The 27,467-nt window shown below is 32.4% G+C and overlaps 5 protein-coding genes across 18 annotated transcripts; all 5 read left to right on the forward strand.

The window, feature by feature from the left end:
- The first annotated feature begins 239 nt into the window (after nucleotides 1-239).
- Nucleotides 240-5,867, forward strand: LOC122531945. 2 transcript variants are annotated; one of them, XM_043660284.1, is made up of 2 exons: nucleotides 240-1,175; nucleotides 2,146-2,826. In XM_043660284.1, exons 1-2 carry the CDS (start codon nucleotides 896-898, stop codon nucleotides 2,163-2,165), a joined length of 300 nt encoding a protein of 99 aa, XP_043516219.1. In that variant the 5' UTR covers nucleotides 240-895; the 3' UTR covers nucleotides 2,166-2,826. The 2 variants fall into 2 exon arrangements, with proteins under 2 accessions (XP_043516219.1, XP_043516218.1); XM_043660283.1 differs by lacking the exon at nucleotides 2,146-2,826 and adding an exon at nucleotides 2,833-5,867 and having other exon boundaries at nucleotides 625-1,175.
- Nucleotides 5,868-6,747: 880 nt separating this feature from the next.
- LOC122531943 (protein disulfide-isomerase-like) lies at nucleotides 6,748-14,199 on the forward strand. 3 transcript variants are annotated; one of them, XM_043660279.1, is made up of 13 exons: nucleotides 6,748-6,905; nucleotides 7,566-7,889; nucleotides 8,326-8,514; nucleotides 8,579-8,716; nucleotides 9,765-9,866; nucleotides 10,714-10,811; nucleotides 10,914-10,998; nucleotides 11,077-11,208; nucleotides 11,276-11,458; nucleotides 11,555-11,695; nucleotides 11,919-12,242; nucleotides 12,330-12,512; nucleotides 12,780-14,199. In XM_043660279.1, exons 1-13 carry the CDS (start codon nucleotides 6,809-6,811, stop codon nucleotides 12,965-12,967), a joined length of 2,184 nt encoding a protein of 727 aa, XP_043516214.1. In that variant the 5' UTR covers nucleotides 6,748-6,808; the 3' UTR covers nucleotides 12,968-14,199. The 3 variants fall into 3 exon arrangements, with proteins under 3 accessions (XP_043516214.1, XP_043516215.1, XP_043516216.1); XM_043660280.1 differs by lacking the exon at nucleotides 9,765-9,866 and having other exon boundaries at nucleotides 8,579-8,758; XM_043660281.1 differs by lacking the exon at nucleotides 9,765-9,866 and having other exon boundaries at nucleotides 6,749-6,905.
- Nucleotides 14,200-14,662: 463 nt separating this feature from the next.
- On the forward strand, nucleotides 14,663-16,549 carry LOC122531944 (60S ribosomal protein L7). The gene is made up of 6 exons (XM_043660282.1): nucleotides 14,663-14,750; nucleotides 15,169-15,286; nucleotides 15,367-15,542; nucleotides 15,614-15,861; nucleotides 16,099-16,196; nucleotides 16,397-16,549. The coding sequence occupies exons 1-6, from the start codon at nucleotides 14,740-14,742 to the stop codon at nucleotides 16,505-16,507; spliced, it is 762 nt and encodes a 253-aa protein (XP_043516217.1). The 5' UTR covers nucleotides 14,663-14,739; the 3' UTR covers nucleotides 16,508-16,549.
- Nucleotides 16,550-16,829: 280 nt separating this feature from the next.
- LOC122531953 lies at nucleotides 16,830-24,219 on the forward strand. Of its 6 annotated transcripts, none has more exons than XM_043660309.1 (21): nucleotides 16,831-17,021; nucleotides 17,709-19,265; nucleotides 19,354-19,467; nucleotides 19,541-19,693; nucleotides 19,778-19,938; nucleotides 20,015-20,105; nucleotides 20,198-20,380; nucleotides 20,454-20,592; nucleotides 20,655-20,751; nucleotides 20,830-21,032; nucleotides 21,101-21,299; nucleotides 21,372-21,626; nucleotides 21,698-21,817; nucleotides 21,914-22,056; nucleotides 22,138-22,324; nucleotides 22,398-22,485; nucleotides 22,549-22,677; nucleotides 22,761-22,919; nucleotides 22,991-23,080; nucleotides 23,158-23,220; nucleotides 24,132-24,219. In XM_043660309.1, the coding sequence occupies exons 2-21, from the start codon at nucleotides 17,931-17,933 to the stop codon at nucleotides 24,132-24,134; spliced, it is 3,912 nt and encodes a 1,303-aa protein (XP_043516244.1). In that variant the 5' UTR covers nucleotides 16,831-17,021; nucleotides 17,709-17,930; the 3' UTR covers nucleotides 24,135-24,219. The 6 variants fall into 6 exon arrangements, 5 of the variants coding, with proteins under 5 accessions (XP_043516245.1, XP_043516244.1, XP_043516243.1 ...); XM_043660308.1 differs by lacking the exon at nucleotides 24,132-24,219 and having other exon boundaries at nucleotides 16,833-17,021; nucleotides 17,709-19,056; nucleotides 19,090-19,265; nucleotides 23,158-23,554; XR_006307424.1 differs by lacking the exon at nucleotides 24,132-24,219 and having other exon boundaries at nucleotides 16,830-17,021; nucleotides 22,795-22,919; nucleotides 23,158-23,308.
- A 38-nt stretch (nucleotides 24,220-24,257) lies between these two features.
- On the forward strand, nucleotides 24,258-27,462 carry LOC122531957 (eukaryotic translation initiation factor 4E type 2). 6 transcript variants are annotated; one of them, XM_043660316.1, is made up of 6 exons: nucleotides 25,525-25,703; nucleotides 26,274-26,383; nucleotides 26,456-26,698; nucleotides 26,772-26,924; nucleotides 26,990-27,192; nucleotides 27,296-27,462. In XM_043660316.1, the coding sequence occupies exons 1-5, from the start codon at nucleotides 25,667-25,669 to the stop codon at nucleotides 27,143-27,145; spliced, it is 699 nt and encodes a 232-aa protein (XP_043516251.1). In that variant the 5' UTR covers nucleotides 25,525-25,666; the 3' UTR covers nucleotides 27,146-27,192; nucleotides 27,296-27,462. The 6 variants fall into 6 exon arrangements, 5 of the variants coding, with proteins under 5 accessions (XP_043516255.1, XP_043516251.1, XP_043516252.1 ...); XM_043660317.1 differs by having other exon boundaries at nucleotides 25,528-25,805; nucleotides 26,296-26,383; XM_043660318.1 differs by having other exon boundaries at nucleotides 25,528-25,805; nucleotides 26,299-26,383.
- Nucleotides 27,463-27,467: the final 5 nt, after the last annotated feature.

Consider the following 27,467-nt stretch of genomic DNA (forward strand, 5'->3'; position numbering starts at 1 on the left):
GCTATTCATTCGTATACACAGAAACATAGAAATCGTGTATAACAATCTTTGCATAGATTAGTCAGAAATTCGACATAGAAACTTTATAAAACTTCAGCATAGAAATTCATACCGTGTGTTTCATTTGTAAAAAAAAAAAAAAAACGAAATTAACACATACAACTCGGTATAACTGAAATTTCTAAAATTTGGATAATATAAAAAAATCAATTTAAATTATTTTTCTATTTGGAACTTCATTTTTTTCTTTCTTTCTTTTTTTTTTTTTTTTTTTGATAATTCGACGAAAGATTTAAGTGGAGGCTGGTCCACGCTATAATGGCTGCCATGAAAGAGTCGTCGACTCGCCGCGAGATATTCTTGTCTGTGAGAAAAACATGCACGTTTGGCTTTTGCTGCGCAATTGGGGTTGGAGTGACACGTTCTCTCTGCACTAGTTAACGTCGAAAAACGTCTCACGAGTCAATCTCTCTTCTCAATGTCTCTCTATATTCTTCTATTTCCATCTGTTTTTTCTCTCCGTCATATATATATACATATATATATATATTTTTTTTTTTCAAATCAATTTCTCTATCTCTCAATTTTCTATCTGTCTCTCTCTCTCTCTCTCTCTCTCTGTCTTATTGTGCACTCTAAATCTCTTTGTTTCTCTCTTTTTATTTCTTTTTATTTTTCAACCCACCCCAGTCCGCATTGACTCGTGAAAAGACGAATCAATCAGCCGTAGGCTAGCCATTTTTCTGACCAATTTTCTCTATCACTTTCTTTCTCTCTTTCTCTCTCTCTCTCTCTCTCTTTTTTTTGCCACACATCACTGTCTGGAATCAATCTCTCTTGTATCTGACTCGTTGTGTATTTGCTTACTGCAGGCGACGGCTGTTTCTACATCGGCATGGGAGGTAAAAGCGCGAAACCCAAGATTCCCTCCTATGAGCCCTACCAGTGCTGTCCTGCCAAGGTCGCCCACGGCACCAAGGTCGCCAAGGTCACGAAAGTCGGCCCGGTGACCAAGGACAAGGGCAAAGTACATGAGAGGTCCGAAAAGCTGGCGCTACCCGGCCTGAAGCCGATTAACAAGCTCACCGCGAAGGACAGCAAAAAGACTGCCACGGTGTCATCGAGGGTTAGCAAACCGAGCGACCAGAAGGCCAAGAAGGGATTCTTCGGAAGCGGTAAATATCTGAACTGGCTGTGGTAATCCGCGGAGTTAAATCACTGCCCATGAACACCCAGGACCTGACTTGAAGCGAACTCGAACCGAATCAACGTTCATCATCGAAGATTAAAGTTTGATTTGGTTTGATAAAGATGGTAATGAATGGGGGGGGGGGAGGGACGAGGGGTGGGAAAGAACATGAAGTGTTTCACGTGTTTGGGCTAAGGCTGTAGCTTGTTTGATGCGTGAGAGAGTTCTCTGTTTTTATTTTATTTCTGTTTTCATTTTATATCAAATTGTTTGCATCAGATTATCTAAAAATAATTAACTCAAAGGATATTTTTGAGTTTAATTTTATCGAAAAGCCAACGACACGCTGTTCCTGCATTCATATCTTGTTTATTTTTAATTTTCACCTCGCGTGATTTTTGTCTGCCTTTCGTCGTTTCAATATTACAGCTTGGCCCAGTTGCATGGAACACTCGTACACGTACATACAGGATATTAGAGAAATTTGAACGATACTTATAAGATCTAACATTAGACATTAAGACAATTAACAGAAGGAAACTTATCAGTAGCAGCTACTAGTCTCTTCCTACTGTTCTAAGTACTAAATTATAATTCGTAATTTTTTCACATTGTATAATTATGTACTGGAGAAACAATTCAAGAAATTATTTGTCTCAATGTCTAAATTATCACATCTTATAAATATTTTTCTCACTCTTTTTCTAACATCCATGCCTGGCATACGGACGAACTATAATACAACGCTGAAGCAAATTAGTGTCCACGCGAAGAGTGGGCAGTGATTTAATTGGCAAAGTAGGGAGCACGTAGCAGAGGGTGTTAGATGATAGAAAAAAAAAAAAAAAAAAAAAAAACGAAGTGACAGCCGATCTGTGTGAAGACGGGGGCTGGTAAGAAACGTTGAGTGAGAAAAAGGGCCCGCTGACGAAACAGTCTTCGTATCTGGAATACAGGTGTGTCGCGCGGTCCATGAAGAGAATCACGAGCCGCAAGTTCTGCAGACGAGCAAGACGATCCAAGAAAACGTGCCTAGGAATACCGGTGGGCTGCCTCCTCGGATTCCTCGAATCGTCGGGATAACAGTTTCGCGAGAGTCTCTAGCCTTCTAACACACACGTTCGATCAACCATCTTGTGAACGTTCTAGAGCGACCGGATATAATATGCGTAACTGTTAAATGCAATTCAACCGCGACGGAGCTATAATCTTTTCAATGTTTTAACATGTAATCTTTCAATGTTCTTCTTTTTTTTCTTTTTTCTTTCTTTTTTTCTTTCTTTTTCTTAAGTTCAGCTTACAACTGGATCGTTGAGCAACGTTTCTATTTTATTTCGATTTTCTTTCTTTTCGAGAATCGGTGTTATAGCTCCGTCTGATTGTCTGCCAGATCCTTTCCCGCTTCCTGCTACTATTGTGTACGTCTGTCCAACAGCCTTGTAATCGTTGATCGAATCCGTGACAATTAAACGAAACGAACGATTCGCTCACACGCGATTCGCCGAGCTATATACGCATAATGTTGTCGTCGGCTTTGAAGAGACAAAAATGAAAAAAAAAAAAAAAAATATGCCGTGATGAGAAAGGATACAGTTTTTCTACGTCTCACTGAGAGTTGGGTCGGGGGTTGTGGCCTGTTGCAGTTGTGGCCGGGCTTCCGTACATCATGAAAGTCTAGAGAACGAGAGCAGGCAAGGAAGCACGGGGTGGAGGTGAAGGACGAAATTGGATCACAGAATGAGAGAGAGAAAGAAAGAGAGAGAGAGAGAGAGACAGACAGACATAAAAAGAAGACACAGAGGGAATACGACGAGATACTGAAATGGAAGAGAAGAAGAAACGAAGACACTAAGACACTACAGAAGAAATGTAGATTTTGTAAAATAGATTACGAGAGAGTTTCGTTCATCGAGCAAACTTGTTCCTGAAACTATTTTTATCGTCATTTCGATTTGTCATCGATATCTCGCAAGCATCATCATCATCGACGTAATCACCTGTCTCCTCCACGTTCATCATCACACGAACAAAATATCACAAAATCTCGTTGCGTATCCATAAGTTGATCATCGAATGAATCATGCGCCCCTCTCCTTATCTGTTACCCCCGAGACACACCCCCTCCCACTCCCCTTCATATTTTCCAAGCACTCACGTCCCCTCCTCCCTCCTCTCCCTCGAACGATCGTTCTTATAAAACTTTTTATAAAAATGTGTTTGTTGAAAAACAAAAACACAGCGAATATACATGGAGCAACGAACTCGAACAACATTATCGTCACGTTCAATTCAATTCAAGCGTATCTCAAGTCAATATTATAACAAAGCGCACACGCTTCTCGAGAAACATAAGACTTTGCACAGTCCGTCACGAGACGATTTTTAATGGTCGATTTATTGAACCGATATGAGAAACCCATGCGTTCATCGCGCGAGAACCCGCGTGCGCGTGAATCAAAGAATGCCTGAGAATCGAACATCGTCCTGCCAATAAATTAGTCTTGCGTATCGTTGTTTTATTGTCATATATCGTCGTGACGATGCGATACCGCCGTCCCATTGCATTTTCGATCGATAACGCTCGCGAGTGAACGGGAGTTAGGGCTTCTCTGTTTGTCGCGGCAACCGATCGATCGTCGACGATCGAATGGAAAATGTGGGCTGTTCGCTGTTTGCCGAACGTCTCTTATAGTGTTCTACCTAGATCTCGCGGTATAGGTTGTAGCGACGGGTACTTTCTTTCGTTGAGTTTTATTACTTTCTCTCGTTGGTCTTTTAATCCTGGAATCCCGAGGACGCTGGAATAATTATCTTCAAATGAGGAATAGAGTATTCAAGAAGTTATTTTTATTTTTTAATTAACCCTCCAGTCATTACGATGTTTGATCATTTCGGCACGCTTCGCTTTATTATAGTCGCATTTTTAGAATATCTCAATGACAACTAGAAATATTTTCTATTTCCTTCGTCTATCTTTCTTCATATAGAAAAATGAAATTACTTTGGACTGGAGGGTTAAGTTCTCTTCGATTCGCGCGCTAAACCGAACGAAGATTCGATCCATTCGAAGTTCCTCTTCGAGGCGTCGCGTCTTGATTCCAAGATTGAAACGACTTGGATTCTTAACTATATAATTCCTTAATCGAACAGCAGATCTCTCCAGAGTATGTTTATGTCAAGTGCACCGCGTACTAACGTAGGTTTGTAGCCACGTGCTGATCAATCGATCAATCTGGAATAAACGACTACTTTGACCCTCCGCTCGATCTTTCTTGACTTCATTCCAGAGACTCGAGATTACGCTCACGATTTATCTCGTTTCAGATTCTTCGCCTACGCGAATCTACGCAGATACTATCTGCCAGTCGAATTTACAAAAATACTTATGATTTCCTTTCTCTTGGATCGCATCCCCCTATTCTCCTTTTACTTCCTCTCTCTTTTTTTGTAATTTACATCTCGCACATCTCTATAGCGATACAATGCGATCTCTATTTTGTACATGCACACACACACCATCATTTAACATTTACATTAAACATTTGAGAGTCAAAAAAGGCGGGAAAAATATGACAAGTCCATTTTTTTTTTGTAGTTGGAAAGAAGAATTTAAGAATATGCGACAAATCCACGATGTTTTATAAGAAACGTAAACGTTTTAATTCTGTGTTTTATACAGACACATGTTTCAGCTGACCACGCATTTAATTCTATGCAATATGACGCGTTATATTTCAAAAAATCTTTTTAAAAAATTGATTCATCATATTTTTTATCCGCAGTCTTTATGCAATACATTGATGCACGATGCTTCTTACCTGTACACCATGATCGTGGCTGTGACATAAACATACCCTCTCTGAAATATTCCTCAACAGTAAAACGTCGAGAAACACGTGCGCTTCTTGTTACGCCAGCTATCACTAATCGCTTTGATCGCTTTCTGGGCCGCACGAGCCAGCACTAAAAAGAAAAAAAAAATATCAAAATCACAAAAAACATATATACACATAGAAAATAAAATGAACGACAGTAAAAGAAAAGTCCGAAAAATACAAAGCACAAAGAAAACACATGGAAAATTCTTGTTCTTTTCCTCCCCTTTCGAACTTAACCGGACGAAAGTCAGGGGAAGGAAAAATCGTAAGAAACACGCTCACCTTTATTTATTTATTTATTTATTTATTTATTTATTTATTTATTTATACAAATGTCTTATTCTGTTGAGTTCTGTATTCATTGTGGTTCTCGCCGTACGTTAAATCGAAAATGCCGATAATCTGTACGAGAGCTGTATTTGGTATAAAAGTAACATCGCGTGGACACTGTACTTTCGTCGCGGTCACCGATCCTCGAGCGCGATAATTAATCAACAAATCATAATTTACAAAGTGAATTTCAAATCTGGTGATAAAGAGAATACATAAAAATATGGGGAACTTGACAATACAGAAATCAAAATTCGAGAAAAAATATAAGTTTTACTCGACGAGAGAGAGAGAGAGAGAGAGAGAGAGGAATCATTCGATCATTTTAATCATCGCGCTGCGTCTGTGATCGCGATTGATCAGACTCGTAAAACGTTTTTGCGCATTTTCTGCCGTACGGCATCCTCGTTAATCGCATAAGAGCAACATGTACGATAATAAAAACTCGATAATAAATATGTTTCCTAGTACCAATTAGTATCCTTTTGTATTTGCTTTGCCCGTTACTACTGCTAATGACAGATGGTAGAGTCCTCCAACCCTTTATCTATCATTTCTCCAGAGATAGATGGATTGAAAGTCGAAAAATCGTGTTCCCGTGAACGTCCAACGAATGAAATGAAACTGTACGCAGTTTCACATGCGATACTTGTACAATAGTTTCTCGCTTTTGTTTCACCGTTTGTTTCTATTCAGATGTTTGTCAGAGACGTTATGATAAACTGGACTCGACGAACAAACACACTTCACGATACTTCGGCAACACGGTCATCAAATTTCCACCGAGGATTTTCTCGACGTCCATACCTCTCAAAAACTAAATGCCAGAAAAAAAAAACGCATCGCCTAAAAAATGTTTTCATTAACAGTAGAACTACCAAATCGGTCAAATTTGTAATTTTTCATGGCAATTTTCATAGATCTACAGTGGTGGATTTTTGTAAATTTGAATATCGTTTTTTTTTTTTTTTTTGTGAGAAATAAATGTTCCTTACACTTAAATTTATCTGATATCAACGTTATACTTCAATTGGTAGTTCTAGTGTTAGAATTGAGATTGAAAAGTTGGTGCTATAAATTTTACGTACATGTAAATCGTAAATCGATTCACTTATCAATGAGCATTTTCTTTCAATAATTTCGATATTCATCGGTGAACTATGTCACGACTTGTATGTATACGAAGGGTAAGTTTCCTCCGACATCTAGAAATCTCCAGAAATTACCAAAATACGAAAAGAATAGCCATTCCAGATCTTGAATAAAATGACATCTATAAAAATCTGAGAGTTGGTTTCTTTGACTAATTGTTTGATTAATTACGATGATAAATAAGGGTTCGATAATTCGAGCAACGAATTAATGCGATAACTTAGGTAATCTGCTAGACGAAACGGAAGTGCTTGATTGGATGGTGAAGCAGAAGACAGACGAGAGTATCGAAGAAATCGATCGTGACACCCTGACCAAATATATCGAGACGAAAGAATTCCTGGCTGTTATTTTCTGTAAGATATAGCCCACTTTTTCTCTCTGCAAATTCTTTGCAAAATTGTTGACTGCCAGCGGTAAGTTACATAATTCGCCGGTTGACTTGTTCGTTTCGAATTTACAATTACGAGAGTCGATCTAATATCATAGAAAGATTCGATGAGAAATTTTCTCTATACACTCAACGATTCATCGCTGAAATTTTTCCAAACTCATAACTGTTTTTAATTAAACATAACTGACGTGTTTTCAAATAAAATTCATCCCTTAAGTGATCGAGTAACAATTGAAACGATCGTATATGCAACTCTTATAAATAAACTATCGATGTTAATGCATTTATGGAAAGTTCAAATACACCAAAATATGTAAAATAAGATTTCTATTAAGGTTTTGCGAATTTTTACACATTCGAGGAAAACTTATAAAGTAGTTTCAGATGAATATTAAATAATATATGAAAATATAATACTATCCAACGTATATAAAATATTCAAAATACTTGGATTTCATTTTTTTCCGTTTTCTTCTCTGTTGTGTTCGCAAAAATATAAATTTGCATAAACATCCTTAGTTTACTCAGAAAGAGAAAGTCTCTCTAACGAGAATCTTAAGGAGTTGATATTACTTTCGCTTTGAAACGAAACGAAAAAAAGAAAAGACTCTCGATCCCGTAGACAAGGAGGAGGATCCAGAGAGTCCTAGGGTACTTAGGCACGTCGAGTTGATCGACGATGAAGCTGCTGAGTACGGTATAAAGATCGTGAGAATGAAGGATCGATTGATGGCGAAGAAATATGGCTACCGGAACCCGCCCGGTATCACGTACTTCCGCAAGGGCAAGAACATCAATTACGACGGGGACATCGACGACGAGGAGGAAATTCTCGACTGGCTGACCAATCCTGAGAACATGGAGCTGACCGATCACATCGAAAGAATCAATAAGAAGATGTTTCAGAAGATACGGCAGACCACTGATTACTTGGCGGTGTTCTTCTGTGAGTATTGAATTTAAAGGAGAAATTATATGTCTGAGAACAAAATTTACAAATTAGATCGAATTGTGAGATTACAATTACAATTAAAGATCAAGATGAGAGCATTTTAATTAGTGGGCTTGAAGACTTGAACTCGTTTGGGAGATCTTCATTTTCTATTTTAATTTTTTTATTTCAACCCTAATGCGGGTAACTCGCTTTTATAACTGCGCTTTTCAATATTGAAATATTTTGGAATGAAAATTCAGGATGTTTCTTTTTTTTTTAATTTTTGTAAAATAGAAAATTGTCAAAAGACTGTCAACAGTGAAAGGATTAACGCAGTATAGAAATAAAATAAAACAGATACAATTATTGTTTTGAACAAAAAAAAAAAAAAAAAAAAAAAAAACGAGACTTTCGAGCATGTCGAACGCGGTGGCGCGCGTATGTTTAGACAGCAACGACTGCAAACAGTGTGGCAGAGTATTGGCGGAAATCGAACATATCGATGACGAGGCGGACAGTGTTGGAATAAAGTTCGTGAAGATTGACGACAAACAACTGGCCAAACAATATGGTGTCTTTGCGTTACCCGCCATATTGTTCTTTAAAATGTCCTCGAAGGAACCAGTCATCTATGCAGGTACAATGATCGCAAACGTGATAGAATTAATTTAAAATTAATCGAATTTTATCTTGAACCAAAGGCGATCTGTACGACGAAGATCAGATTTTACAATGGCTGTTGACGCAAAAAGATCCATCCGGAGAGGTAATCGAAGATTTGGAGGGTGAAGATCTGCTAAATTTGATAAGGGAGTCGGAATCGTTAGCAGTATACTTCTGTAAGTCTGACAGTCCTTCAGCCACGGCCAATTGCCAAGCAGGAATGTATCTCTAGCCTGTTGCGTGGTTCTTCCATGTTCCTAATACATTTGTGCTATCACCTCCTTTTCCATACTCTATTCCGCTCTTTATATTCACAAGAATATAGTTGTAAATTCAAGCATTCACATTTACATCTTACTTCATCGATAAAGTCGAGAAAATCGTTTCAGTGATATCGATCGTTAACACTAGATCTACTAGAAAATTATTAAAAATGAAACTATCTTTACAATTGTTAAAAATATAGTTTTTGATAAAGTTAGTGTTGGTTTTCGTGGAAGAAGAAGCATTTAGTATTTTTATTTAACTTTGGGACTACGTGCATTTTTCCACTCTCCCCGTAATTGCATTTTAACAAATATATCTTCGATTAGGTCTAACAGGTTAAGATATTTTAATAGTATGAAATAGTTGAAAATTGGATGCTTGTATTCCTTACTTTTTGATTTATTAAATCACTCTCTATATGTATGCATATTATAAAATATTGTCGATAGTTCTAATGTTAAAACTATAATCAGAAGATAACATTTAGAGCGGATTTCCTGCCATTCCATTCTTTTTTTCACACTGTTCTATCAATCTGTCTTTTCTCTTTCTTTCTGGCGAAGAGAATTCCATCTTACCGTAGCCATACTCGTCTGCGTATATTAATTCTCGCTCTACGTGAAATTCTTGCACTGAATTTCAATTCTCGTCAAACATGTACATACACTACCGCGGAATTTTTGTTATATTGTATTTGTCTACGTAATTTTCGCTTAATTGTGTCGCAACAATTAACCAATTTTTTTTTTCTTTTCAATTCTAAGTTGTCCGTTGTCCTTTTTTCTTTTAATCTGTCGTCTTCTGTATATATCTCTTCACGATCATTGCTACTTGGCTTGTCTTTTCTCTCTCTCTCTCTCTCTCTCTCTCTCTCTCTCTCTCTCTCTCTCTCTCTTTCACTTTTATCTGTCTTTTTGTCCGTCCATACGCTATACACGTTGTCTGCTAATGCCGCAGGGAACAGAACGCTTTGTGACTTGTGTCAGGCAAAATATCAGCGGAAGCAGACCCGCCAGAGGAGCAAGATCGTCGAACACGAAGCAGCCGAGGAACTCGATGGTACACGTGAACACAGAAAAAGAGAACAATTGATTTGTCGACCTGATCTTCTTTTTTTTTTTCTTTTTCTTTCTCTACTGTTCTACCGATTTAGACTATGTTCCAGATAGCCCGTCTTCCGTGTGCACTACCCAGAACATCACTCACCTCATCATATATAATATATATCTACAAATATATTTTTTCACTGATATTTTTACAAAATACACTTTTGTCGGTGAAGCGCAACGTACTATATGCGTATATTTTTATTCGATCTCTTTTTTTGAAAATGCGAGCCACGAAACAAATATTCTTCTTTTTTCCAGATGGTCGCTGTGCGGTATTTTTGTTCGCAGCAAAAAAATCAAATTCGCTCTAGCAATCTATTTAATCGCCATGTAGTATAATTTAGTTCTGTTTTTGGAAGTACGCATTCACGCGCGAATTCTTTTCGCGCGCGAGCAAATTTTTCCAGACCGACATTTACCCGTGCATTTCACTACACGTCCACACTGTCACACACAGGTGTACCTGCACGATTAGAAAGCATGAGAAAAATCATAGAACCAGATGACGAGAAACCGCCGTAGTTACCCTAGAAGTGACACCAGCATGCTAACCATTTTGTTTGTCCGTATTTTAATAGATTTTGTTGTACGTTCGAATATGTTGTCCGTCATTAGTATCTTTTTCTTTTTTTTCGATAGAGCTAGTTTTTTCCTTCATAGATAAGGCCAGAAGAATGCTTTCTTAGATCACTGTTCAACCGATCGATCTCTCACCTTGTCATCATAGATCGCTGTCTTTCGAGTAGATATCACTTCGATGCGCTCGTGAATTTTATAACGATATCGTCTCTCTTTAGATGCCGAAGACTGTGAACAGTGCGTAGGCATCCTCGAGGAACTGGAGAATATCGACGATGATTGCGATAGACATGGTATCACGTTCGTAAAGACACAAGTGAGTAGGAAAATGGCTGAACGATTTATTTGTGAATATTTAAAGTATTTTTGGATGTTTGGACGAATCTTTACTCGAGAAATTTTTATCGTTTCTTCGCAGGATTACAAAGTGGCAGAAGATTATGGCGTCACGGATTTCCCGGTGTTAGTCTACTTTGAAAAGCAATTGCCAAATGTGTTCGAAGGTTACCTTTTTACTGAATTAATTACATACTGAAAAATTATGTATCAGAGAAAATTAAACTTAAATCTCGTTTGTAAAGGTGATTTGAAAGTGGAAGAGGAAGTTTTGCAATGGTTGATTACTCAGAAAACGGAGGATCGAATAGAACTGATTACCAGAGTGATGTTAGAAACGTCTGTCGAAGAGACTCAATATCTTGCAGTTTATTTCTGTGAGTCTTAATGTACAATAGTCGAAATTGGATACAAAATAAACGAAATCACAATGTTATGTTGTAGATAAACTAAACTGCCATATATGCGACGAGATTTTGGAAGGATTAGAGAGGATCGACGACGAATGCGACGTGTTCGGTATTCATTTGGTGAAAATTCAGGATCCTCAACTAGCCAAACGATATTCTATTAAAACCTTCCCGGCCTTAGTTTACTTCAGAAATGGCAATCCTCTATTGTTCGAAGGTTTCTAAATTTTTTCACTCCCACTTATACCAATTGAAACCACTTCATTTACCACAATTTAAAAACCAGTTTCATTCTACAATTCAATTTTGTCAGGTGATTTACAAAACGAAGAATCAGTTCTCGAGTGGCTAATCGACGACGATAATCGAGAACTAGCGGACGAGATTGAATCTGTGAATGAGAGGATGCTGGAGAGACTTCTCGACGAATCTCCATTCTTGGCTGTTTTCTTTTGTATGTTATATTTTATTATAAATAAACTGCAGTTTTTTATGCATTTATGAGAAATTCAAATCTGCAAAAATGCATAAAATAAGCAAAAATACATTAAATATCAAAAGCATAGTACTTGTTAGATCAGACAAATCTCTATCTAGTTTCTATTTTATTTTATTTTTTTTTTTTTTTTAATTTGATAATTCTTAACAATTTCACTTAAATCGATTAATTTAATTAGACGACGAAGACTGCCCCGAGTGTGACGAAATTATGGAAGCTTTGGAGAAAATCGACGGTGAAGCAGATTTATTCGGTATAGACTTCGTGAAGGTGCTCAGCACGGAAGCTACAGAGAAATTTTCAATTCTGAACGTTCCGTCGCTCGTTTATTTCCGCAAAAAGACACCGTTGATCTATGACGGCGATCTGACTCAAGAAGACAAGATTCTTCAATGGCTAACGTCTCAAGACGTCTTCGAAATTAAAAATGAAATCGAAGAAGTTAACAAAAAGATGCTAGACAAATTGTTGGACGAGAACGAGTTCCTTGCTGTCTTTTTCTGTAAGTGGAATATCCTCATATTGCAAGAACGTCGTCACTAAATTATAATTGCAACAATTACAAAAACAATTGTACCAATTATTCTAGATGAACACGACAATAAAGAAAGCGAAGAAGTAAGCGAAAAGTTGGAAAACATTGACGGAGAAACGGATAATTTGGACATCACGTTCGTCAAGATGGCTGATCCAAGATACGCAAGGAAGTGGGGTGTCACTAAACTTCCTGCCATCGTTTATTTTCGCAAGAGATTTCCCAGTATCTATCGAGGTAAAACTCTCCTATCTAAAACGAACTGTATGATATCTAACGAATCATCCCATAACCGACGTGTTTTCATTTTTTTCATTTTTTTGAAAAGTTGAAAATTAAAAATTAGAAAATTAGAATAGAGAATTCAACAGGAGAAAAAAAATAAAGAGTGAAGAAAATTTAAAAAGAAAATTTTTAAAGCAAACGATCGCATTACTTGCGAGATGATTTAATGTCTTTTAATTTCCAATCATAGCATCTACAAACGATTTTTCCTCGTACCAGGTAATCTACACAACGAACAAGACGTGTTGGAATGGCTGCGCAAGAACAGGTACCGTCAACCAGAGCTGAACATCTACATGTACATGCTGATTGCCATTACCGTCCTATTCGCCATGTACACCGGCTTCCTGTTATCCTGTTTCCGCTCGGAACCAACGGCTCCCGCGCCGCATCCGAAGCAAGCGTGATAGAAAGAAAGAAAGAAAGAAAAGAGAGAAAGAGAGTAAGAGAGAGAAAGAGAGAGAAAGAAAGAAAGAAAGGAACGAAAGAGTAGAGACTTATTGATCGTTGCTGCGCGAATGTGCGTTTTATTGTTGTTGATCCGACTCGCTTTAACGTAAGATTGAATGGCGGCCGTTCGTCCGGAACGAACGACTTGTACCAAGGCTCGACGATTCTACGGAGGATGACGACGAAACCTGTCTATATACGTATTTTTCTCTTCGCTTAGACGATGAACGAACGATTGAAGAAAAAAAAAAAAAAGAAAATAATAAATTAATAAATCAAATAATCTACTTCTATACATTGCACCGTAATAGGTTCAAGTTGTCCGTGAATTCCGTGAGCGCGTGGTATGCTTGCTTAACGTGGACCAAATTCATCGATTTTCTATAGGAGATTATTAGACCTCTGTCAAATTGAAGAAGGCGCGAACGTGTTGCGAGCGTACACGTAGGCGACGTTTCGCGGGAGTTTACTCGACTTATAATATTCCAAACGATATTACCAATTATGTTAGCGTATAAGCTATATACGTACGTAAGTATATCGTATACGTTTGCCATAATGTCTCTCTGTTCGCGTTCGAATCACCGTGCGGCGACAACGTTGTTTGATATTCTTTTATTGTATTGCTTTGTAACGAGATAGAGATATTACATTGTATCGTATTCCATATTTCACTTTGTATTAACTTTTGCTGACTCGATGATTTTTTTGCTGCGTTTTTAGAGTGAATAAAACTGATCGACACATCTGTACACATCTGTTATTTTGTTGGTGTTCATGGAATGTTGCTAGCCAATTCGATCGACGAGCAATCTGTGGTTTCTTCTTCTTCTTCTTCTTCTTTTTTATTTTTTTTTATTTTTTTTTTTTTTTTTTTTTTTTTTTTTTTTTTTTTTTCGTACGTGTTCTTGTAACGTTAATTGTTACCGTTGATTAGGTATTGACAGTGGTCTTGTTCTTTATCTCGAGTGATCACCTTTGGTCCACGTGTAATTCATTGTTCGCGAAGATGATTGATAATCCATGCGTCTTCTCGATGATGGATCATCAAAGATATCTTCCAAATGGAACGAAAGAAAGATGTACACGAGACAGGTGAATATTGACAATCGATACTTATACTTGTCAAAAGAAGGCAAACAATGTTAACACATGATCATGAGGAATAAAGAGCGAATCCTTGGACCAATTCCAAAGTGCTTAAAATGCCACTTCTGTCTGCAAATTCTAAAAAATATAATAGTGTGAACGATGCATTATATAAAAAAAGAATACGGCGATTCTTTTCCTTTTATTTTATGTTTCATTTTTTTCTTTTTGCGCTTTCGTTTTTTTTTTCTTTTCCATAAAAATCTGAATCTTCTGTGGATCTAAATCTTCAAATTAATTGAAGGAATTCCAGAATATTTCTAGAAATTATTTTTTTTGCATATAACTTTTATTTAAAGATTTCTGTAATTAAGACAGATCTTCGAGAAAAATTGAATTTTTTAAGTATAATAAAGATCGTATCTTATTATACGTTATCCGCTTTAATTATTCAAACAAAATTAATATTAATACGTTACAAAAAGCAAAACGCTATAGAACTACATATAAAGAACTACAGTTTCAAATTTCAAGTTTCCCGCTATTATATAGCTAGGAAGAAATGTGACTAACTTCAAACTCAATATTTCTACAGCTCTGAACTGGTCTACGACTGTGAACTTCTTTACGTAACGGAAGAATGGCGGATGCGTGAGTATCGTTCAAAGTCGTAATGAAATCTAAAAACATCGATAATTAATATCATTCTATTATTTTTAAAGTGTGTTATTAATCATTCTTTTAAAATTCCTTTCTACATTCGTATTGTAGTTTTTGTGATTTTTTTCTCATAAAAATGAATTATTATCGATGCTGACAAGTCGCATCATTGATCAATATGAAACATATTTCAGCATACATATTAATAATAATATTAATTTTTTAATAAAACGTAATTTTTTGTTTTATATTAAATTAAATTTCTGTATGTATTATTTAAAGTAATACATTTTTTGGCGACATAACCTATACATGCAACCTAACCTAATTCTACTCTGTATATCATGTGACTTGTCTAATTTTATATGAAGAAAATATAATTTTTAACTTTAACAAATAATTTATGTAGAAAAAAAGAAACTGAACCTGCAGCAACTAAAAAGCTACCGGCAGTGCCGGAATCAGTCCTTAAGAGAAGGAAAACTCGTGAAGCTGTACGAGCTGCACGTCTTCAAATATCAATCAAGGTATTTTCTTGATACTTTTTTCTTATCAAATCGAAGCTTCAAATTAGAGAAGATGATTAAAATAAACTTTTTAATTTTAGCAACGTGCGAATCGATACCAGAAAAGGAAAACAATCTTCAAAAGAGCTGAAAAATATGTGAGGGAGTACAGAACAAAAGAAAGAGATGAAATTAGGTTGATGAGACAAGCCAAAAACCGTGGCAATTATTACATCCCTGGAGAAGCACGTCTTGCATTTGTTATCCGTATTCGAGGGTAAATTTCTAATTTATTGAAATTATTATTAAAATTTATACATATTATGGAATCATATTTTACTATTTTAGTGTAAATCAAGTTGCTCCTAAGGTACGTAAGGTACTTCAGCTGTTTCGGTTGAAGCAAATCAATAATGGTGTATTTCTGAAGCTGAACAAGGCAACAATTAACATGCTTCGTATTGTTGAACCTTATGTCACATGGGGATATCCCAATTTGAAATCAGTTAGAGAATTGATCTACAAGAGAGGATTTGCAAAGATAAATAGGCAGCGTATACCTATTACCAGCAATTCAATCATTGAAAAGAAACTTGGTTAGTATCATCAAGTTCATTACTGCGAACATTTTTTTCATTTGACAAGTCCATTGGAGTTGTATTTATTATTTTATCTGCTCCTTTCCAGCTTGTCAAAGAGTAATAGAATCATTGAAAAACTTTCTCATATATTTTATGTTTAGGTTTGCGACGGTTCTTACATTTCATAATTATATTAAAATTCTTTTTTTCAATACTTATTATGATAATAATATGAAAATTGTATTGTTACAGGACGTTCTGGTATTATTTGTATAGAAGATTTGATCCACGAAATTTTCACAGTTGGACCAAAATTCAAGTTTGCAAGCAATTTCTTATGGCCATTCAAGGTATATAAATTTTTACTTTCTCGGATATCGTCGACATAGGCATGGTTATAGAAATACTTATTATTCTATCAACCTCCTGCTATGTCGTAAAATAATACGAGTTTCTCTTTGGGACGCACATAATTTTGCGTTTCTTGGTCAAGAACTCAAACATCTCATTAGCTAATTGCTATTTTACGCTACTAATCTTATACTTTTAGCTCAACACGCCTAATGGTGGGTGGCGTAAGAAGACTAACCATTATGTGGAAGGTGGTGATTTTGGTAACCGTGAAGACAAAATCAATGAACTTCTCAGAAGAATGGTTTAAATTTCTATAAATCTTGATAAATAAAAGTTTAAGTAAAATATATATCATGTTGTATTTTACCCATATGCCCGCTTTTTTTACGTATTTAGTAATACTGATATAAATAAAAATCTAAAGTACCCTATTCATAATTTGCGAAAAATATAATTCTGATAATTTTGAGGTTTACGTAAAACTAGCATGTTAATATGTATACAGAATTATATATATATATATATATACTATAAATGTAGTTATCTCCTCTTAAAATCAATAATTTACATCTGCAGAATTGTGCTCATGTGAATTATCAAGAGTATTTTAATGTAAAAACATTGCAAAAGATAAACGCATGCGCTGATCAATTATATTGAACACTACTGCTTTTCGTACATAACGCATTACAATGAGAGAATGGTGTGTCAAAGCAAAGTGTACTGGTTCGAATCTTGTTCCAGAAATTTTTGGATAAAATATTTTATTTTCCAATAGAATATTATTTTTAATGCAGAAAACACTTCTTTAATAAATTTTGGTAAGTATATTACAAAAGGATTGAAAAATCAATAAATGTGAGAACTAAGTAATAAATATTCTCACATGTATGTATTATATGCCTAACCTTATTTTACTATTAATAAAAAATAAATTTCCATAGCGGTATAATTAATATTTAATGCGAAACTAACAAATTTGTTCTACATCTTCCTAATATTTTTTTGTGAGTTTTTGGTCTAGATTATAGAAAGTATGTTTCATTGCCGTACGTTCTATGTTCGAATCCTACTTATTTTAATTTTATATTAATAAATTATAGGAATATTTTTTATATTATAAAATGTTCTAAAAAAATAATAAAAAATATATTGAATTGTAAATGTAAAGTTTTAGAATAATATAAAAAAAATTTATTAATCTAACGTTCTCTTGATCCTATAATATATAATTTAAAATTATATATTCTTAATATTTACTCAGATTATATTAATAATGAACAAAAAGATTATAAATTCTGATATTTCAACTGATAATACAAATTCACCTATTATTACGTTAAATTATTTATTATCTGTTTCAAAAAAATTTACTGTTCCTCCTATGTGTATTACAAAATATTTATTTTTTAGTCATTCTATGGAAAAAACTAAGTTAAGATCATTAGTATAATTTAGGATGAAATAATTATTAATTTCAATTTACGATTTTTAATGTTCTGTTGCAGATAGAAACATGAACTTTAGAATTTATAAAAGAAGAACATAAAAGACTTGAGATTCCTACATCCATCGAAAATTCAAATTCGCATATTGTGATAAGATAAATTACAGTTGTAAAAATTAGCAAAAATAATACAGCTAATGAAAGTCTAAAAAATATAACAAAAGTGCCTAAAGTTAATACAAATAAAGAAAAGTTAGCATCAAACATAAATCACTCAAAACAAATGCAGAATCTTTATGATAATACAAAGAAAAAAAAAGGTAGCATAAAAGTAAATAACTCAAAAAATATTTCAAAAAATCAGGAAAGATCACAAAAAATAAATTGTATTGCTACAAATTTAAAAAATAATCAGACTACCTCAGCTGATGTACCAAAGTCTAAAAAAACAGATATAAGATCTGAACAAAGTACTAGTAAAAGATACTTAAATAAAAGTATAGAAAAAGATAAAGAAGCAGAAGCTAAATATGCAATTGATGGAAATTTACTTGACAAATCTAAAAATATTCATAAGCAAACTAGATTTGATATCACACCATATAAAAAAGGAATGCCAGACAAAAGAAGAATGAGTACTAATAAAGAATTGAAAGAAGCAATAATTTGTAACATTCCTTTATCAGTTAAAACTGAAACAAATGATATTGTTAATGAAACAAAACATATAAACCAAGAGCTTGAAAATAAAGATGATAAAAAAAATATGGTTACACTTGAGTCATGCAATTCTACTTCTATCACATTAGCTGTAACAAAAAATTCATTGCCTTTGAATGTCAATAACATTTCTGAAAATCATTCTAATATTAAAAGTAAGAATTGGCAACATTATAAAAATAAAATAAATAATGAAAATTTGAAATTGAAAAATTTAATAAAAATGGAACTAAATGATGAGAGTGGTAATGAAGTACAAATGGATACAATAAATACTTCTCTATTTGAATGTGAAATATCTTTAAAATTAAAAAACTCTGAAAATATAAACGTTAAAAATACAAATGCTAATGAAGATAGAATTAATTCTTCATATGTAACATCAAATACTTTGTTGGATCAACAAAATTTAAATACAGATTCAATGAATCAAAGTGATAACAACCAAGTTTTAATGAATATACCAGTAAAAAGAAAGAGAGGAAGACCTAGAAAAACTATGCTTACAGTTCAAGAAACTTCAGATATTTCAAATAAGAAATTAGAAGAAAATTTAGAAACTTTACAAAACATAAATGATATTTCTATTGGAGAAACAGTTCTTCATAATAAGAGACACAGTGAACAATCATATAATTTTAGCAATAATGATGGCATAAGTGATAATAGTAGTACTGAAGATAACATTCCAAATTCAATTATTGTTAGAACAAGAGGTAGACCACCAGGTACATCTGTAGGCAAAGGAAGAGGAAGAGGAAGAGGGAGGGGTAGAGGAAGAGGGAGGGGTAGAGGTGGAGGATCATCTTATTCTGCATTAGATACTGAATATATACCAAAATCAAAGGGACCAATAAAGAAAGAAGATTCGAATGAAAGTAATATTGTTGCATCAGAAGTAAGTAAAATATTAGAGCTGTATATCGTCCTTTTTAACATAAATTTATCTCTAATTACATAAATATATATTTTTTATTTTAATTCAGGTAAATTTAGTAACTTGTGCCAAATGTGAAGAAGATATATTAGAAAACAAATGGGATTCGCACAATTTGCTTAAACATAATAATATGAGTTGGAAGAAGGGTGATGAACCTATAGTAAATATAAGATTGATACAAATAAATTCGTAAATTTATTATCCTCTTTATTAACAATTATAATAATTTATAGGACTTTGAAAAGAATATTAAATTATGGAGAAAAGTATTGATGTCTGCTATTAAAAAGAAAAGGGGTCAATTATCTTGCGAAAAGTGCGGAATTGTAAAACGAAGTGCAAATGGTTTCATATCTCATATGCAATTCTGTGGAAAATCAGAAGAAGTATGTAATTCTTAAATTACTTCAAAAATTCTAAAAAGTGATATAATATAAATATATATGTAATAATAACTTTTTGTTAACTAGGAAAAGCAAGCTTTGATGGTAACTTGTTCTATCTGTAGTGCTGTTATGATGCCATCTTCAATGGAAATACATAAAAGAGCTCATAGGCAATCAGAACGAAGTAAAATAGCCGAATTACAATTACGTACTACTGAAAGAGTAAAACGTAAAGCTGCAGAAAAGTAAGAATTAGAAATTCGAAATTAATAATAATTAAATTAAATAAAAGATTCTAATAATATTGTATTCTAATTACAGAGCAGTTTCAAAAATTTTTGAATTTACTGAACTTGTCAAAGATAGTAATCCACCTCATGAGAAAAAAATGAAACTTGACTCTTATTTGATGGTATTATTTATTTTTTTTTATACAAAATACATCTTTTTATACAAAAAAAAAAATGTTAGTAAATGAATAACTATAAAAAACTAATATTACAGAAAAATTTAATCAAAATGCCTGGTTATAAAAACCCAATACCCTCTGTATGGATAGGTATATGGAAAAAAGAAGTGTCTTCAATGGGAACAATAAATTGTTGTCGAATAGGTTGTACTTATTCATGTTCTTCTGTTGAAGATATGTGTAAACATTTTCCTAATTGTAATTTTACTCCTCAAGAGGTATATGTTACAATAATACTAATTTTATTTTTATAACATATCTGGAAACTCAACATATTCAATTTTATTACAGTGTTATATGTGTAAAATATGTAAATTTTTAAATACCTCTGACGAAGATACAAAAAAGCATATAATAGAAAATCATGCAACAGTAGATGAAATCGATAGATCATCAGATTTTGAAGAAGAATATTATAGTTCAGATGAAAGTAAGTATAAATTTTGTTATAAAAGTTAAATCGTTAAGTTTCATACATATTCTTGTTTGTAGAAATATCTTATACAATGAAATTTCTAGACAAAAAACAATTTCGTAAAATTAAATGGACAGAACCATATCTACCTGGTGTGCAATGGTCTATGGAATTGTAAATATCTATATTTTTTAAAATTAAAATACTTCTTGAATATCTTTAATTAATAATTTTTATAATTTTCTTTAACAGTGAAGAAAAAAATTACGAATTTTGCTTATTTAATGACTATTCTCCAAATCAATTCACTTTATTAAACAATGATGATACTCTTAAATATTTGCCAGAACTAGAAATTTCCATGCGAACAAAAAAAGAAAATGTATGTGAAACACTACCTAATACAGAAATTACATGGAAGCAGTGGAAACGATTTGAAGGTGGTTTAGATGAAGGTAATTACTTCATTAATTAATTGACTATGATTATTTCATAATGTTCAATATTTAAAATAACTTTTCAGGTACTTTGACTTTTTTTACTGGTGGTCCAGTATGGGCATTAGCTTGGTTACCTATTCCATCACCAATGTTTTCTAAAGAACCTTACCAATATATCGCAATTAGTACTCATCCGACAATGAAAAGTGAATACACTGTAGGAAAATCACACTCTGAACATAATATGATACAAGTTTGGAATGTTGGACCTTTGAATCATGAGTTAGTAAGAAAGAGTAGAATATGATAGTAGAATATCAAATTTCTCCAAAATAATTTTTTTTTTTTATTTAGGAATAATAGTAAAATAGAGTTTCCCACTTTATCATATGCTGTTGCACACAATAGTGGTACTATATGGTGTCTAGAATGGTGTCCTTCTGGATGCTATCAAGATGAAAGTCTGAATAATTATAAGAATGAAAACGAAATGTCTAGTAATCTTAAGCGAATGGGTATGCTTGCGGCAGCTTGCTCAGACGGAAATGTAAATATTTATTCATTACCTTTTCCGGAGGAACTTGAATTTAAAAAGACCACAACCAATGAGTAAGTAACAAAATTCAGATATATAAATTTTTGGGCGTGTATCTTGTTATTATTAATATTTATTATTGTAGATGGCCTATTTATTCTACTGATCCAATAATGACATTAGTTGTAAATATTTCAATGTATGATAACAAAAATCAAAATTGGCAGTGCACCAAGCTATCATGGACGAAGGAACACGGCCATAAGTATATTTTAATATATTCTTAATTTTATAATAATTTAATTTTTTAATTTCCTAATTTTATAATAATAAAATTATATAATTTTTCTTATTTTTACAGTACAATCGCTGCTGGATTTTCAAATGGTTATATAGCTTTATGGGATTTAACATACGAATCTCCATTATCAGTGCAAAAGAGACGAAACACATATTTTATAAATGCATTTCAGCATTTTTATGCTCATGGTAATGCTGTGAGTAGTAAGTACATAAATTTATTTATTCCTTAACAAAGTAATATTAAATAAAAAAATAATCTCAACAAATTTAACATTTTTGTAGTGCTAGTATTAATTCCATATAATGGGAAAAGATTTCTAGCTTCTGGCAGTCTAGATAGGTCATACAAATTTTGGAATTTAGAAGACACGAGTATTTGTCAAACTGTAATGCAGAAATCTGTTATAACAAATGGTGCATGGATGACACATTGGCCATGTACTATCATTACTTTTGATAATGCTTTGGGGTAAGAACTAATATTTAAAAAAATTCTTTCAATTGTGCAATCTATTTTTTAATACTATATTATTCTACTATAGGTACAAGCATACTAATACTTATTTAATTCCATTAAGAGAACATGAATTCAAATACTATCCTATCATGGGGACAAATTCTGCCACATATGTAAGTAATGTAAGCAACATATCTTAGTATTTTTAAAATGTAACTTTTTTTATTTACTTGTAGGCTGTAGCTATTTCTGATTATGCAAATAGCATCGCACACGGCACAGTAGCTGGAGAAGTACAAACAATCTTTGCACATGAACTTATACATGGTAGAGATATTGAGAAAGCTTTAATGAAGAAAAAAAAGGTACTTTTTTTATGTTTAATATGCTTAAATTATCGATGGTTTAAATCATTTCTTACAAAGTTAAATATGAATGATTTTCCTAGTTGAGTTCATTTGTTAAAATAGTGGACTTCTTAGAAAAAGAAGAAGATGACAAAAATGATAAAATGCATAAAAAGAATTCTAAAGATTATTGTTACATGCCAGAAACTTATAACGAGTGCCAGAATCGATTTGGTATTATCTTTTGCGATAATTTAAAAGTAAGTAGTTTTACTGTACTATTTCTTTCAGTATTTTTAAATTAATATTCTATATTCTGTTATGCTTAAAGGGTGTTGAATGCCATGAACAAAAACAACTGTATGCAGAAAAAGTATCAGAAATTCCAATCGAGGAATATCCATTTATGTCTGTAAACAGAGTACGTATGTGTGAATGTTTCTATTCATTTTGATATTAAAATTTTATATGAAATATAAAATATATAATAAATTCTAGATATCTTGGAATCCGAATCCATGGAGTTACCTATGGATGGTTGTTGGTTATCAAAATGGTTTGGTGAGATTATTAAACTTCAGATATATGTCTATGTCACATGAATTAAAAATATTATTGTCTCAACATGTAAAATCTATGCTTAATAAAGCAAAGATTACAACAAAAGGATGTTGTTAACACAAAAAGGAAAATGATCATGATCTATAATATCTATACTATACTAAAATCAAGTATTACGAAAGTAATGGTGATTGCTTCTTATTAATATATAGCAAGTTATTTTTTATAATTTTATAATATTAAACTTAGTATAATATTAAACTGACTACATAAGAATGGAACAAGGCCAATGATTGGACAAAATTTACTGTTATATATTTAAATTTTATTAAATAGATTTAGACTATTTAATGTTAATAAGTTTTGTATAAATAAGTTTTGTAATTTTGAATATTTAAAGTATGACATGTTTAATATCAAATTATGTTAATAAACAAGATTTTTTATTGTTAATAAAAGCAACCCCAATTTGTATTATGCTTTTACATCTATGACGTAACGTAACGTAAATTCGCCTTAAATTTATCATATTAGCGAAGGAAATGAGACAAATATATATTAATATTAATATATTAATATCGAGAAATATTTGAAAAACATGTAAAAATAATTTAAATGATTTATCACATACCAAATTGCAGCAAAATTCGAGAAAATATCATTGTAATTGAAACATTCACTTGCCTCCATTGTTTCGACTTTTCGAAATTCGATTATCGAATTATCGATTGTTGTATCTGATCTATCCATAAAGATTTAAATGCTTTAAAATAATGTGAAAAACAGTGCAATAAACTATTGTATAAATTATTATATTACATATTTAAAATTTTCATTAAATACTTGGTCGAGTTTCGAAATAAGTTCTACTTTATTTCATGATATTAATCACATGATTTTGATGTGTATAGTAATACATACGTGTGCACATTGGTTAGTAAGGAAGTGGGGTTAAAGGACCAGTATAGAACATGGTGGGAATCATACATGTATACATACAAACAAATGACAGAAGACATCGTGGCCAAAGCTAAAAAATAGTGGAGGGAAATGCTACATTTCCTAGCGAATCGTGAAGCAGTAAATAATTCAACATTCTTCCTTTAATATTTGAAACGAAAGCAGTATCGCTGCTCAGTTTATCTTGCTGGCGGAAGTTCCATAATATCAAATAGATACAAATTCGTATCCTAAAAAAAACATAATTTACTCGAAAATTTTTTTCGTTTCGTTTTAAACATTTAGTGGCAAGTAAGTGAGGAATATTTTAATTTCTTTTTATCTTTTAAAAAAAAGTTAATCTAATGAGAGAACATGAGACATATTTAATTCATTCCGAGTGTTCACATTAAGAGCACGCGTTGATGATAGTTGTAAATTTACTTCTATATTGTACATAGAAGAAAGTTTTTATAGAATCATTATTATACGGTAAAATTATTTTAGAAATGGCTATCAATCCAATGAAGTGGAAAACCAGAAATATACTGTACACTAGTTTGACACTTTTAATTTTCTACGTACTTTTTGTGTATAAAAAGAAACATCATATATTGTTCGAAGAAATAATAAAAGATTCAAATCCTGTACATGTTTGGGAATACGTAGCTGATTTTAGTAATATGAAGACGTTAAATCCGACAATGTATGTAAAACATTATACGTCGCTGTTTTCCATTTTTTCTTTTTTTTCTTTTTTTTTCTTTTCGTCTCAAATTTTTATTAACGTTTTTGCAGAGAAGATTTTAATATTATTGCGGAAAGTGGTAATTACGATCATTGGAAATATTCAGTTGAGTATACTGAACATTTGAGTCACATACCAATTATACGAAATACAGCGCATGGACATTACGCCATACGTGAAGATAATAATGGTTATTTGATTACTTCGAAACATGAAACATGTTTCTTTGCCAAACTTGGATGCTGTAAGTAAATATATTGGAGGGAAGGAAAATTTCTTATGAAATGAGAAAACAGTATCAACGAAATACATATAGACTTTTAAATTCTGAATTTCATTTCAGTGGAATCGATCTCGCAATTCAGATTCGATCGAGATGGAGCAACAGATACGAAATGTATCGAAACCGTACAATATGAATGTCCAATCGCATTTTCATTATTGTGTTATAAAGAAGTTATGTATCAACGAACAGAGATTATGGAAAGATTGAAATTGAAATTCTCAAAAACTAAAATCCCTTAAAAATGTTATTAAAATACGTATTATTCATGTTACTTCTTTTTAAATTTATCATCTATTTATGTAACGTTTTATACGAAAATATAATTTTTATATAAAACTTTTTGAATAATATTTTATATACAGCGCTATTTGTCTATATTTAGTATGACCAACATTAAAATGTAAAATCTCCGATAATAAAGTGACAAAAAAGAAGATAGAGGGAGAGAGCAACAATTTATCGAAAACGTATACATGAGAGAATCTGTGAAAAGGAAACAGAAATTGAGAAGTCTTTGTATTTTTATTTGTATTTATTGAAATATATCTCACTCATAGCATTTAGTCAATAAATTTATAATACAGCGTGAAACATGTCTAATAAATTTGAGGCGTAAGTGAAACTAGTGTTCTTATTTCGTCGTGCCTTTTTCTATGGGTTAGATAGAGGTTAGATTTTGTATGTTTTAAATAGAAATCAAAACTCATAGATATATTGTTTTGTTGGATACTTAACACGTGCTCTTTTTTATCTGTTTAACGCGTTCATTATTAGTCTACGCGAAACATTCTCTAACTAGTTCCAAATAACAAAACACATGATATGTCATTTGTCACAACCTAAATCTTCCTATATTCATTTTTGATTGTTACTTTTATTTCTTGTTTTTGGTACTTCAAACAATTATCAAACGACAATTAAATTCATTTTTTTGTATGCAAGTGTATAAAAACAATGTTCATATGTTATTATTTAGAAATAAATTATATGTTATTAAGAAGTAAATAAAGTTTATAACATATTGTTTTTTGAATAAAAGTTATATAAAAATGATTTACTAAGAATATTTGCTATTTCAAGAAACTCACGCTGTAAATTATAGTAGTACTTGCAGATTAAAGGCTAATGAAGATAATGCAGATAATGAAACACAATCAAAAGATAATAAAAAAACTGAGAAAGATTCATTAGTAAGTAGAAAATGTGACACTTTCTTTAATTTTAATCACATATTCTAATTAAATAGCATATATTTATTATAGCCTCCCATAGAAATTAATCCAAATGAGCATAAATTACAGTATGCATATGCATTATGGTATAGTCGACGCAATCCTGGTAAACAATCAAGTATACAAAGTTACGACCAAAATTTAAAATTGGTTGGTAGGTTTGCAAGTGTGGAACAGTTTTGGAGTCTTTACAGTCATTTAGTCCGGCCATCAGAATTAACAACATCTACAGATTTTCATCTTTTCAAAGTTGGCATAAAACCAATGTGGGAAGTATGTGTATCTGTGCAAAATAATATTTATTTTTCATGAATAGATTTGTTTTAATAAATCATTTTTTTCTCAGGATGAGGCAAATCAAAAAGGTGGTAAATGGATAGTACGCTTAAGAAAAGGTTTAGTTTCTAGATGTTGGGAAAATCTTATATTAGCTATGTTAGGAGAACAATTTATGGTTGGAGAAGAGATATGTGGAGCTGTTGTATCTATAAGATTTCAGGTATGATTTAACTGAAAGTAGTGACCTACGTATTGCAAATCATTAGATATTGTTAATGTTAACAGGAAGATATAATATGTGTATGGAATAAAACTGCATCTGATTATGCAACAACATCACGTATAAGAGATACATTAAGGAGGGTCCTACATCTTCCAGCAAGTGCCTCAATGGAATACAAAACTCATAATGAAAGTCTGAAGAATGTTCATCGACTCTAAATTTCGTGATACTAAGTCAAAGATTGGAATTCTTTGTGGACTTTCAGGTAAATTACAAATTTATTACAAATTTTAATTATTACAAAAAATATCACCATACAGAAAATATATGCTTATAAAACAATACTCCTTTTGCATCTCTATATTTAGCCAATTGATACTTGTGAGGAGATAATATTTATGCGGAAAATATTTTACAACTACAGAATTTAATTGGCCATTTTATTGGATAACAAATGTGATTCACAAGTATCCCATTGTAACTTATGTAAATAATAAATACATGTTGATAATAAAAAATTATCTTATTTCCGAAATACAC

Source organism: Frieseomelitta varia, unplaced genomic scaffold, assembly GCF_011392965.1.
Source record: "Frieseomelitta varia isolate USP_RPSP 00005682 unplaced genomic scaffold, Fvar_1.2 scaffold_428, whole genome shotgun sequence".
Taxonomy (NCBI): Eukaryota; Metazoa; Arthropoda; class Insecta; order Hymenoptera; family Apidae; genus Frieseomelitta; species Frieseomelitta varia.

Bases quoted from the DNA above. Each gene is read 5' to 3' on its own strand.
- LOC122531945 (XM_043660283.1), top strand. From the start codon at position 896: ATGGGAGGTAAAAGCGCGAAACCCAAGATTCCCTCCTATGAGCCCTAC. The intron at 1,176-2,832 runs GTAAATATCTGA...GGCCTGTTGCAG, and splicing joins GAAGGGATTCTTCGGAAGCG to TTGTGGCCGGGCTTCCGTAC.
- LOC122531953 (XM_043660306.1), top strand. From the start codon at position 17,931: ATGCAGAATCTTTATGATAATACAAAGAAAAAAAAAGGTAGCATAAAA. The intron at 20,106-20,197 runs GTATTATTTATT...CTAATATTACAG, and splicing joins AACTTGACTCTTATTTGATG to AAAAATTTAATCAAAATGCC. The intron at 20,593-20,654 runs GTAAGTATAAAT...TCTTGTTTGTAG, and splicing joins ATATTATAGTTCAGATGAAA to AAATATCTTATACAATGAAA.
- LOC122531943 (XM_043660279.1), top strand. From the start codon at position 6,809: ATGGTGAAGCAGAAGACAGACGAGAGTATCGAAGAAATCGATCGTGAC. The intron at 9,867-10,713 runs GTACACGTGAAC...GTCTCTCTTTAG, and splicing joins AGCAGCCGAGGAACTCGATG to ATGCCGAAGACTGTGAACAG. The intron at 12,513-12,779 runs GTAAAACTCTCC...TCCTCGTACCAG, and splicing joins ATTTCCCAGTATCTATCGAG to GTAATCTACACAACGAACAA.
- LOC122531944 (XM_043660282.1), top strand. The intron at 15,862-16,098 runs GTTAGTATCATC...GTATTGTTACAG, and splicing joins AATCATTGAAAAGAAACTTG to GACGTTCTGGTATTATTTGT. The intron at 16,197-16,396 runs GTATATAAATTT...TTATACTTTTAG, and splicing joins ATTTCTTATGGCCATTCAAG to CTCAACACGCCTAATGGTGG.
- LOC122531957 (XM_043660316.1), top strand. From the start codon at position 25,667: ATGAGAGAATCTGTGAAAAGGAAACAGAAATTGAGAA. The intron at 26,699-26,771 runs GTATGTGTATCT...TTTTTTTCTCAG, and splicing joins GCATAAAACCAATGTGGGAA to GATGAGGCAAATCAAAAAGG. The intron at 26,925-26,989 runs GTATGATTTAAC...TAATGTTAACAG, and splicing joins TTGTATCTATAAGATTTCAG to GAAGATATAATATGTGTATG.